At 39.6% G+C, this 12,317-nt stretch overlaps 1 protein-coding gene across 1 annotated transcript in view; it reads right to left on the reverse strand.

The window, feature by feature from the left end:
* SASH1 (SAM and SH3 domain containing 1) overlaps positions 1–12,317 on the reverse strand; it is a 94,289-nt gene that overhangs the window by 37,989 nt on the left and 43,983 nt on the right. Inside the window, 4 exon segments of the mRNA XM_010189505.1 lie at positions 4,415–4,516; positions 6,118–6,230; positions 7,532–7,618; positions 9,192–9,232. Of these exon segments, the coding sequence (XP_010187807.1) occupies positions 4,415–4,516; positions 6,118–6,230; positions 7,532–7,618; positions 9,192–9,232 (343 nt within the window).

Below are 12,317 nucleotides of genomic sequence, written 5' to 3' on the forward strand. Positions count from 1 at the left end.
ATGACTGTCGTGAGCCAGAGATCATTCTGTCAGACTTTGTCTTTTGCCAGTCAGCTTTATACTGTAGGTCACACAATCCTGATTCAACAGCTTCAGCATCTCTCAGATTGAAATGAATATGACTCAAAGTCCATTCTTGTCCAATACTGCCCACCCTTTCAGATTTTATCCCCATTTAATGGCTTGCTAAATGAAAACGTCCTCAGGAAATAATACGAAGAACAGGAGCAGCAAAAGATTATCTCACCTCAGCTAGAGCTGTCACTGTGTGGACTCCATTTGCTGCCACCCGTTAGGAAGCGGATCAATAGAAGATGGAAAAGAGGCAGCAAAATGCAAAGGGGAGTTTTCCCCAGCATCAGCCCCATGGCAGACACAGATGTGCACGGTAAGCCTCCAGGTCTGCAAAACTGCTGCCACTCTTCCCAGCAAAACCAAACTGGGTGTCAGTTTCCTACTGGTAATGATGCCACATTGACATCCTGGGTGAAAAAGTGTTGGGAGGGCAGGGAGGAAGCACTGTGGGCTTCCCACTGCCCACCTGCAGGCCATACTGTGGGAGAGAGATGCTGTTTTTATTCTCCCTGCTCATGAATTTTATGGCCTTTCTCGTGAGGCTGCTAAGGCCACATGGGGCAGGTGGGGAGGTCTTGGGGGAGAGTAGCACAACTCAAATGAAGGCTGGCTACGCCACGTGGAAGCTCCTGTTAATGAGCTCTGGTTGGCTGACCGATATCCATTGATCAAAACTGAAATAGAGAAGCCCAACGAGACCAAAGAAACAGTTCAGTCCAGGGATAATTACAGCTTCACTTAACTTGCATCTACAGAAACTTCCAGTGAAGTTAATTAGTGGTTTGTTTCCGTGGCAGCACATGTATGATGCACCTCCCTCCTCCTTTCCCCCATTCCTGCATCAAACATGGCGATTGGTACCAATTCCGGCTTTCAGCAGAGGGGACAGGAAAGGATTTGTAACGGTTTCTCCTAATGCTGCTGCTCCAAGCTGGGCTGGAGCTGTACCAGTGGGGCTCTGTGGAAGAAGCTGCCCTGTTTTAGATGAACTGAGAATGTCAGCCCCCAAGAGTTATCAAATGGGCTTCTATCTTTAGGAAGCATAAAAGGCACCTCAGTATAAAGAAAGAATGTGATACAATTCTGAAGTCCTCTCTTGCCCTTGACTTTCTGACTCTTGAGGACAAATAGGCCCTTATCTAAAATCCAGAAAGGGATCCATTTGTAATCTGCACCTGCTTTACATCCCAACATTTGGCACAAAGCAATGAAAGCTTGTCTAGAGTCACTGTGAGAAGGCTTCATTCCAAGAGAGACAAAACATAAATTTCAGAAATAACTTTGTAAAAAATGATGAGGCATTTCAGACTTTTGATACATCTGACTAAAAAGAAAAACAGTTTCAACGGCATTCCCACATTAGCAAATAAATAAGATGCATACTTTGTTGTGAAACAAAGGGACCACAGCAGCGAGACTGAAAGCTAGGAACTGCTCTCAAGTGGCAGAGAACCAAGTCACCTACTGCTTGGCAAGGCTTTGGTTGGTTTGTTTGCTTAAGAGCAAACAAACAGGACATACATTTAACAGCACAGCCATGACACTGGGCTGCCTCGCTTTGGATGCTGAGATGACAACTCTTCAGCCCTCTGTGGTTCATCTTTAGGGTTTAGTTTTGTACGGGTGTGAAGTGCAACTTTGCATTTCCTGGTACAGTAATTTAAAAGGGGAGAAGCTGGAGAAAATATTCTTAATCGATCTTTAAAATGAGTTCAGGATCAAACTGGCAATGTTCATCATAAACACATGATAGTTATTCAAGCTAATAAAAAGTGTTTCAGGTTTTTTTTGTGAAAAAGGAAAACAGCAACTAATGATACTTGCCCTTCAGATGTTATTTGGTAGGTGGCTGTTCTTATGTTGTGGGCAGAACTGACTTAAAAAGTATGGAGTGCTTGAACCCTTAGAACACTCTGCCATTCTGCTTTCATTTTTAGATTTTCCAGATGCTTAGATTCTAACTTTTTTTTCTTCCTGAGATGTAGTCATTGGGCAAAGCTAGACCAAGATTCTCCTCAAAAAACTAGCTACCTCCCAAAGTCCTCCTAACTATCAGCAGGTCTCTGCCTGGGAAGACAAAATGCAGAGGGGGAAAAAAAAAAGCAATTATACTAGTGTCTTGGTATCTCTTAAATCCCAAGATTATCAAACAAATGTATAGCAAGTAAAATAAAAGTTATTATTTTCCTAAATTCCCCCAATCTGCAATTATCCTAATTTGCTTTTATGCTTTGTGTATACAAAATGTTTACAAAATGATCAAGTATGATCACAACATTCCACTAAAAATTGCCTAGTAACAATCTGGCCATGAGACCGAAAAAAAAAGAAATCAGAAAAAATGCCAACAGAACCAGAAGAGCCACTGCCCAAGGAGCTTTAATACAAACCAGAAACTTCAATTTCAGTGACTCATATTTTCAGTTACTTTCTGAGGTTAGAAGGCGGTGGGCTATCTAACAGAATGTTTTTATAATATACGGAAAAACATCTTTGCTTCATGGCCTCTATAAAATGCGTGGGGTAGTTTTAAGTTGAGATTCCAAATTGGCAGAGTACAAATCGCACAAATGACACGGAAAGTCAAACCATTTGGCAAAGAAAAGACTTGAAAACAAAATAATCTTTGCACCTCTCAAAAGCTGGTCATTTTAGATTAAGAGAGATGTCCTTTGGCAAAACAGTCTGGGCCCTGTTTCTACTTTCCTGTTTGTCTTCCCCTCTTGCATGTCAATTGTAGCCCAAAGTTTTTCACCCCAGTTAACCCTAGTTTCTTTCTTGTCCACAAAAGAAGAAGCCAAGCTGACTTTTGTTTTAACATGAAGTTTCATTTCTGCAGATGATTTGGTTTTCCCTTGAAAGGCAAGCAGTTTCACAACTTCTGTTAAATGTAACCAAGATAAGAATAAGGAACATGGGCAAAAGTCTTGAGAGGTATCTACAACGATGGAATAGAGATCCCTCATTGAGGTTTATCAGGAAAATAGTTCAAATCCTACCAGAATAGCAGAGAGAGACAACAGAACTCTTGGCTCAAAGTACAGAGGTGGCTTAGGAAAACAATTTTAGACAAGAGGTGCCAAGTCATTTCATTAGAGAGCAAATACTGAGTCATGTGTGGTCCTCAGAGGTATACACAGCTTTCAGTAACTTCAACACAAGTGCAAACCACTATCAGAAGAATTAAGAGAGAAACCCAGTATCCTTCTGGGATTTGACAACAGTAAATGAGAGTTTTGAGGCTTTGATGCTATAGGTACCTCAGTCAGAGGCCTTAAGAGGAGAAAGTTCAGGCTACAAATACTAATGAGGGAAACACCAAATCTTTCAGCCGGCTAAATAATCAGTACAGAAGAGTCAGGATCCTTCCTTCTCTATTCTTTGCACATTTCTGATATATCAGAACTGAGTATAAGGCAACATCAGTCCCTCTCTGCTCCCCTCTGACTAAAGATGGGCTTTTTTTTTTAATACAAACAAGAAAAATCACCACAAAATATTTTAAACATCTCATAAGAAGACACAGCATTCCTCTTTTCATTTAGGGAGGACATGCTAACTGTCTGCAGCAGTTAGCAGGAAATTCCATTGACAATAAAACAAATAAATCTATCAGTGGTCTCAAAAGCCTATGATTCAATTATACGGGTTTCAAAGAGCTTGAATTTGACAGACAAATGTGTTCTTCTTTAAGATTTATCTGTGAACTTTCAATTAGAGAAATGAAGTGGAATAAACTACTCAGTGAAAATGAAGATATTTGGAAGGAAAAATTAATTAATTCAGCATGGTATGACACAAAGACTGTCTGGTGCCCATAAAAACAACACAAGCTACACAGCTCCGAAGTAAAAATGAGGGAGGAAAGCTGCCTTACTGCTGATGAGTCTGGCAAACTCTCTCAGCTGAGAATTAGCAAAATACATACATAGAACTGTTCGAAAGCAGCAGGCAGCTAGGACTTAGCCAGACACTCAGCTAGGATGTACCAACAAGAGCGAGGAAGGCCCGAGGAACTCTGCTGATACACAGTTAATTGAGAAGTAAAGTGAAAAGGGATCATTTGTGCTTCAAAACCTCTGTGACAAAGGGCTGGATTGAAGGAAAAAAAAAAAGGGGGATTCTAAAACAAGACTGTTAAAGTCTACAACAACAAATCTTTAAGATTTAAAATCCACGTCAAGGATTTTCTGCAGACAGAACATAGCATCACAAGGTCAAATGATACACTTGCTATTAAAGAAATCACCAGGTAAATCAGGATATTTCTGTACTGCAATAAGAGAATTTTAAATATTAAATGACACTGGGGAGCTATACCAAAATGACAGGTACTTACATTACAATTGGAGGATCCATCAAATGTTGAGTAAGAACCATCAGGCCATTCTGCAGCATCTATTGTGCCCGATTGCCTGTGCTGTGCTTCATACTCTTTCAGCTGAAATTTGAAGAGACAGAACATTTTCCAGTGAGAAGCAGCTATCAATCTTAATCAAAACAGCAAGAGTTAATGTCCTTTCAGATTCCTTCCTGCCCCTAGAAGTCCTAGAGTTTTAATGATGAGATTTTTTTTTAAAGGACATGATCTGTAAACACTGAATTTTGATTCATTATCATAGGTAAAATGTAAGTTTTACATCTGCACCTCAGAGGCAAAGTTTCTGCCAGACAGACTAAATCACAATAGCCTGCTGATTTCCTTCATGAAGAAAATTATCTGCATCAAAGACTAGAAACCACCTTTTATAGCTTCAAAACTAAAGGCCAACTTTTCAGTTTTCCAATAAAAGGCTTAAGACATAAAACCAATCCTACTGGAGTCAAACTGTTGAGAGGATCAAGAACTGATGATATTAATAAAAAAGAAAAGCTTGCTGCTAATAGCTTGGACCACTAGAGGGAAACAATGTGAATATATATATTAACCAAACAGATTGGGTACAACTGTTCCTCCACAAAATTTTTAACAACAGAGATATAAAAGAATTCCAAATACTACCACCCAGGATTTTTCAATTTTTTTCATTATATGATTACCAGCAAAGCAGTATTTTCTTCAGACAATAACTATGTTCTAGGATAATCTAGTTCAAGATGTAGTATGCCAGTATAGAAATTTACCTGAGTGCCAATTCATGATACAAATCATGTTTTCTGCACCTCTAATGGAGCCCATACAGAATACCCTGTGTTCCATCACCGTATTTTGCACAAGGGTACAAAAATCAAAAGCGGTGTAGAAACTTTAACATCAACCTTTTTGCTCCTGAGCAATTAAAATCTCAGCACTACTCCTGCAAAAAAATACAGTTCCTTATATTTACTTTCTTGTGGTTTACTGACACTTAGATTTCATAAAGAAACACTTGTGACAGCCAGTGCACTTATCAAAAAATATGTCAATGTTGATTTTAATGTCAAATGCCAAAACCAGCTGAGTATGTTTTCTTGAAGGCTATTAAAACAAAACACCACCTTTTTGGCTAAGAAACAAGAAGAAAATTCAGGTTAAACACTAGTATTTTTTAAAGCTGAAAATGGAAGCCTTCAAACAAACTGCCATTTCAGCCATTAGCAGCAGGAAAATAAGAAGAAATATATGCATTCTGAAAGAAATAAGGTAAGCCCAGTAAAACTTGAATCATTCCTTTCAGTACTTAAACAAGCCCACGAACATGCATGATAAATAAGGACTAGTACAGGTGGGATTCATCTTCCTTACCTTTAGACAGCTGCAATGGAAATGTCTACACTTGTGCTTTTCTCTGATTGGCACCCTTTATTGCCAATGGAGAGAAGCGAAGACTTTTAGGACATTTGCCATACATTAGACGTCTATTTTTGGTTGAGCTAAATCTCACTTTTTCCCCATAAACAAAGGAAATACTATCTAATTCATGCTACCTAGTAAGATGGGACAAACAGGCAAGCCTTTTCCCCTTCTCCTATGTTTTCTGAGCACACAAAAACTCCACATTGGTAAATCCTACATCCTAAAACATATTTCTCCAGGAAATGTTAAGCGTGTACATATCTTACCCTAGCAAGTGCTTCCTCAATGGTGATCATCTTCTCTTTGACCATCATCATCAGCTGGATCCTTTCCTCATCACTCATCGTGATCTCACTGGCCACATACCCTACATCTTCTCCTACAGGAAAAAGCACAGAGAGAACATGCATTTGTCAGAGGTCATGCACAGCATGGTTACACTGAAACCAGATTTTACTCAGTGCTCTGTAATCTGCTCACCACGTGGATCCAGCTGGCCAGAACAGACCCTCCCCAGAGCAGCCTCATAGTATGATTTCAAAGGACTGAATGATTTTGAAGTAACTGAGCAAGAAAAGGAAGCAAATTAGCCCTAGAAAACTAAGTCTACTCTGATACTGATAGGTGGAGAGCATGACAAGGAGAAATAATATGTGACTGTCATAACACAATTGTTGACCCTGAAAGACAAGAATCAAAAGAGAAAGTGCTAATGCCAGAGAGGTCCTGCACTCAGCCCTGAGGAACACTGGAGTCAGCTGCCAGAGTGGATGGGAAGCCCTTCCAGGAATGGTGTGCTGGGTCCTCACAGCTCCTTGCTGCAGACTGGTCGTGTCGCCCTACATATCCAGGCTACCTCATCAGCCGCTGAGCTGGCACGTGGTGCTGGATGTATTGTGGCTCTCAACTCCAGGACCTCTCATTTTGGTATGAGCTTGGTGTGTCAGCACAGGCAGTTAGAGCTTGCCTTGAGAGCCAGCAAGGACCCATGCTTAACTGAGAGTGTAAATGTGCCCCTTCTTGACCTTGTAAGTGGGATCTTGTCATCTTTCACAATCCATCTGAACACAGACATGGGGAAACATCTGTTCGCGACAGAAGGATCTAACAGATACACATGGGGAAACAGAAATTTTCTGAATGAAAAGAAACACTTAAAGCAATTCACAGCTGCATCTTTTGGGGAAGAACTAGATAAACACACCTGACAGTTTAAGTAGAATCTATTGTACATTTGCACTAGTCAACAGATGCACTTTTACTACTGCTCCTTGTAGTGTTTTCTCCTACAATGAGAGGCTGGATTCAAGCCTAAAGTAAACAAATCAAAGTAACGAAATGTCAAAGAAAGGAGAAATCTCTTTCTAACTAAAATCAATCAGCACTTCTCTTATCAAGTCAGAATCAGAAAAAAAAAGCATCTTATTCATTTACAGATATTTATATATTAACTGCATCACCTCATGCATGTGCATTCATTGACAGTCTTAAACCAGAGGCATCCCAGCCTCATAACACACACCTCATCTTTCTGAGCCCTGTCATGATGAACCAAACCTGCGACACTTCCAGATCCACAGACCCCCAGATGTCACACTGTTGCAAATGAATTTTACTCCTTTGTGATGCTGGGTCTTTTCATTTTATGCAGATAGGTTGTGTGTCCTTAAAAATATTTACCTTTTGAAGTCTGCCTCATTAGTCCTTTCTGGTTCTTTCGGAAATTCTGCCAAAAAAACTTGTTTTTCTTTTTCCAGTCTGCTTTCCCTAAAAGGAAAGTGGAAAGGGAGGATGACGGGAAAGGGAAAAAGAATTTCAGAAAGAAAGATTAGTTAGAAAATACTAGACAAGCTTTCAAACACTAAGTTATATCTTTTAAGTCAAAACCAAGAATTAAAAAAATATCAAATTTTCTGGATTTATTCTATACTAGAACTATGCTGATATAGCTATTTCAGGGAAATGCACATTCTTTTATAATTGCCAATGTTACAGAGGACTGAGATAAGACAGTAACTTACATATTTTTAATTATAAACAGAAAATACTTTACATTCATTTTGGTATCTATTGAGTTGTTAATGTCAAGTCTGAAGTGTTTTTGAAGTACTTTGTTGGTTTATTCTCCTTAACTGAACCACAATTATGTAGCCTAAGCTACAACTCAGATAAGTAATTTTTTACTGTGCGTGTGCATTTCCATACAGAAAAGAAATACATTATATATATATAAACGCACACACACAGATGCACACATATATCCACAAACACACACACACACGCACACATTTTGCTACTTGACATGAGAAATTTTATGAGACCATCAGCTACACCTGACTCTTGCTCTCTGTATGCCTGGACCATACAAAGCTGGGCGTCCATGTCCATTAATATCAGATCTGCATGGCTTGATGACCCAAAAGTAAATAATTTGTTCTAAAAAGGAAATGGGATCTGGCTCAAAGTAGGGCATATAACTGTGTTCTGTTGAATTAGCCAGGGTACATATTACAAAGTTTGTGCCATCTGCAAGAAAACACACTGTGTCTGATCTGGCAGAAATGCTACAATAAAGAGCTACTTCATCCCCATGCTTTTGAAAAATTCAAAGGAACATAGTTTATACTCTGCTAACTGAGTTTCAGCATGTGTCTATAGCATTTTGGACCTCACCCTATAAGACCTAGAGCTGGGTTTACTGACTCTCTGAAACAAAGCTTAAGTTTAGACTGTGTGGAAATGTCTCTAGAAAAAAAAAATTAGAGAGAACAAAAAAAAAAAATCCCAGTTTTTATTTTCTGATGAGCAAACTAAAATTTGTTTAGAAATTTATCAGCTCAACTAATAAGTCAGGATAGCAATGTGTATTAATTATAGCAATTAAAAAGAAACAACCCACCACAAAAACCAGAACACAAACCACAAGTGAAAGACAATGGAAAACAAATAAATATTTAGAAACGCAAAATATTTCTAAAACAAAGGAACTCTAGCATGACAAGAACAAAAATAACAAAAACGCCAGTTATTCACTGGTGGTCATAATTTTCAGAATATAAACGGACAGACTAGCAGTGATCTAACATGCAGACATTTGAAATTCAACATAAGTCAAAAGATGCATATTTACCACAACACAATGCTGGTTGGGCAGTCCCAGGGATCACTGAGACATCAAGCACCTAACGTAAAGCTGCTAAGACTCACCCTCACTGCACAAAAACGCTGCTGACTTCTGCCAGTATTGTGTTTACTCAGCTCTTCCCATCCCAGCACGAGCAAAACTCAACACCTGTTTAAGAATTCCATAGCAGTATCAAATAAAATGAAATATACTGACCTACAGAGCCTTCTTCCAAACTTGATTTATGAATGGAGAGCCTAGGACAAAAAAGAGAAATGGACTTATTGATGCAGGCTTCTCACATTTCACAGGAGCTGTCTGATTACAGTAAATCATAGTTTCCAAATAATATATCATGAGCTGTTTTCTCTTCCTTTTTCTTTCCAACACAACAAGTTGGGAACAAAAAACTGGTCTGACCACAGTAACCGAGTTCCCCTCTTGAACATGCCTTTTGTGACCAGCATAGAAAAATATATACTGATAGAAATATATGTTTAAGGCGAATAAGTCTAGGGAGCCCTCAGAAAAACACTTTTTCACATACTTTCCCCTTTGCCATTTGAAAAAACAGTAATTTGGCTACCGCTTACTGGGGTGCTGTATTTGTTTAACTGTATAACCGTTTCTGGCTAGAAAATGCTTTATAAATATGCACTCATTAGGCTTTCAGAAGCCACTGTGCGGAAGAGAGGAGTAGAGATTTAAAGACGAGGTGAAGAAAGCTTGTCAAGACCCTACGAATTGTGACCACAGCAGACTGGAGACTGCAGCTTCTTTCTCCTGAGTCCCTTCTGTGTGCTTTCCCACCAGCGTATATTCCCTTCCTCAAAAGCTAGCTGGAGAGACTTATATTAACAGAACATAGACTTTACAAACAGCCCACTAAAACAGTAAGTAAATCTTTTGTTCTCGGTCTTTATGCTCATTGAACCAGTTTTCCATAATGGATTCCAACTCAGTGCCAGCAGTTCATTGTGGGATCTGTGATGAGACAACACCACCCCCTTTCACTGCCTTTTTTTCTGTCTGTATAAATGCAGCTAAGAGAATTTACCAAATTTCGTGCAGCTCTTTGAAGCCTTCCTATGGGAATCACGACTTAACCAGGCTGTGCCAAAGCCAGCAAAACGACTTCTGCCAGCTTCAAAGGAGCTTTGCTGGATGCTCCAAGTGCAAAGCATTAGTGCAGTGCCTTTGCTGGGGGCTTGGCCCTGCGACAGGACGATGCCCTGTTGTGCAGCAGCTGTACTGCAGCCATGCAGAATGGAAATATGCATAGCCCAGCACACCAAAAAGGCCTCAAGTCAAAACTGTTTCTTGAATAAGGCCATATAATAACACACATGCCATAGTCTTCTTGCTGTCCACAGTGTTTGCACAGGCTCCTTGCTTTTTCTTAGTCCCCCAGAAGAGGGCAATGAAGAGCTTTTGATCAATTGAGTAAATCACTTGAAGGCAAATTTTAGTTCAAGTCAGTTCAGAGATTAGAAGATGTAAGCAATTACTGGCCAACGTTTTGAAAGCATGAAAAACATGCTCACTAATTTGCAAAGGCATCATTAAAGGGGAAATGAGACAGTATGAAGTTTCAGTGTGATTTAGTAATTCAACTAGACAAGGAGGGTTTGGCACACCGAAGCTCTGAAATGCAATCTTCTTCAACCTCAGACTGATTAGAAATTTAATCCAGCACAAACTGCATACCAATTGAAGCAACCAAATTTCAGATTTGTAGTGCACCAGGCAGAGGGAGACATTTAGTGTTTTCCTTGTTGATAAAGTTTACCCGTGAAGGGGAAAACTTAATGATACAGTTGATGTGCCACTAAATGCTGTTTTTAAGAAGCTTGAATAACAAATGCAGGAGAAAAACTACAAACCCCATACTTTGAGTAAAAACTCCAGAAAAGCCACTGTCAAATTTAAAGGATTTCAATAAGGACAGGATTTCATCCAGACACTTAAAGTTGTCAGTGAATATTTTTCTAAAGGTAAATCTGATGAACAGTACGTGGAATTGTGTATGGAGACAACCAAGTAAAAAGAAAGTCAAGTTCTGTTGGAATTGACAGAATTAATCCGCTACCCAAGTAGTGTTTTGCACCCAATCACATATCTCACTCATCAGTTATTCCATCTATCTTAAATTAATTTAGTATCCATGAAATGGAGCAAATCACTGTCCTCAGCAAATGAAATCTGTTAATTATCAGAACTGGGCCTCACTAGTGAAATCAGCCTCAAAGTGGAGAGGTTGTCTCTTGTGCTCTTCAGCCTCCAAATCCATTTAAATCCTTTTCTTCTCTTGCACAGTTGCCAACAACGATGCTAGTAGCAGGTGTAGCAGTAATATTTGTGATGTGGACATCTGTTCGCTGGGAATTAGCCTGATGCCACCAACTTGTCACACACTGACCTCCAAAGAAGGGAAAAAGCAGCAGGAGCAAACTTCTGATGCACTGAGCTTGAGGGGGCGAGGGGAGCAGCAGTCTCCACAGCAAGCAGACCACCTTCTCATTTATAACTGATTTAAGAACTATGCTGAGTTTCATCAGAGGATACAAATTCCAATTATCATTTCATGCATTCCCCTAAAGACAAAATCTTGAAAATGCTAACAGCTGGTCTGAAAAGAGGGAAATGCCGACAAAACCTACCACAGAGAGCCTGGTAAGGCACTTGCTTTTTAGTTCCACCAGCCAACTCTGATGCTTGAAAATCCTCAGTGAAATCAATCAAGCGTTTTACTTCCTAAATGTCTGGTGAAAAATTCCAGAGTACCTCGGAGTCTCTGTGTGTTTGATTTGCCAATTACACTCCCTTACTCTGTTAAATCTGCAGCTCCTCTGTGAATGTGCACCGAAAGTGATTTGTGTTCTTCCATTCATAGACTGATAACTTGTACTGAAAGTTAATGATGCAGTGACACTTGGCAGAAGTTTCAGCCCTGAGTGTCTGAAAGGGAGCCAAATGCCATTACTCCACTGTGGAGGCCTTCATTTTTGTTGTGGTCTGATGTACAACTTCATTAGCAAGCTTTCACACGAAATGTACTCTGTCACAGCATATAGCGAAAGAAACGGATGGATGTATGTTCAGAGAAGAACAAAAAAAACAGATTTATGGCCAGAAGGAAGGAGTACTTTCTTATCAACTCCTAATCTCTGGAAGCGAGATGCAGAATGGGTGAAAACTTTAATCCATTAATCTCACAAATTCAAAACCATCTCTAGGCTGATACTTCAGGCCTCTTGGAGCCAAATTGCTGAAAAAAAAACCAAATTGGGAGGGGGAAGAGGGAGGAAAAGCAGTACAATAAATAATTTAAAAATGGAGCCA

Source organism: Mesitornis unicolor, unplaced genomic scaffold (assembly GCF_000695765.1).
Source record: "Mesitornis unicolor isolate BGI_N332 unplaced genomic scaffold, ASM69576v1 scaffold4728, whole genome shotgun sequence".
Lineage (NCBI taxonomy): Eukaryota > Metazoa > Chordata > Aves > Mesitornithiformes > Mesitornithidae > Mesitornis > Mesitornis unicolor.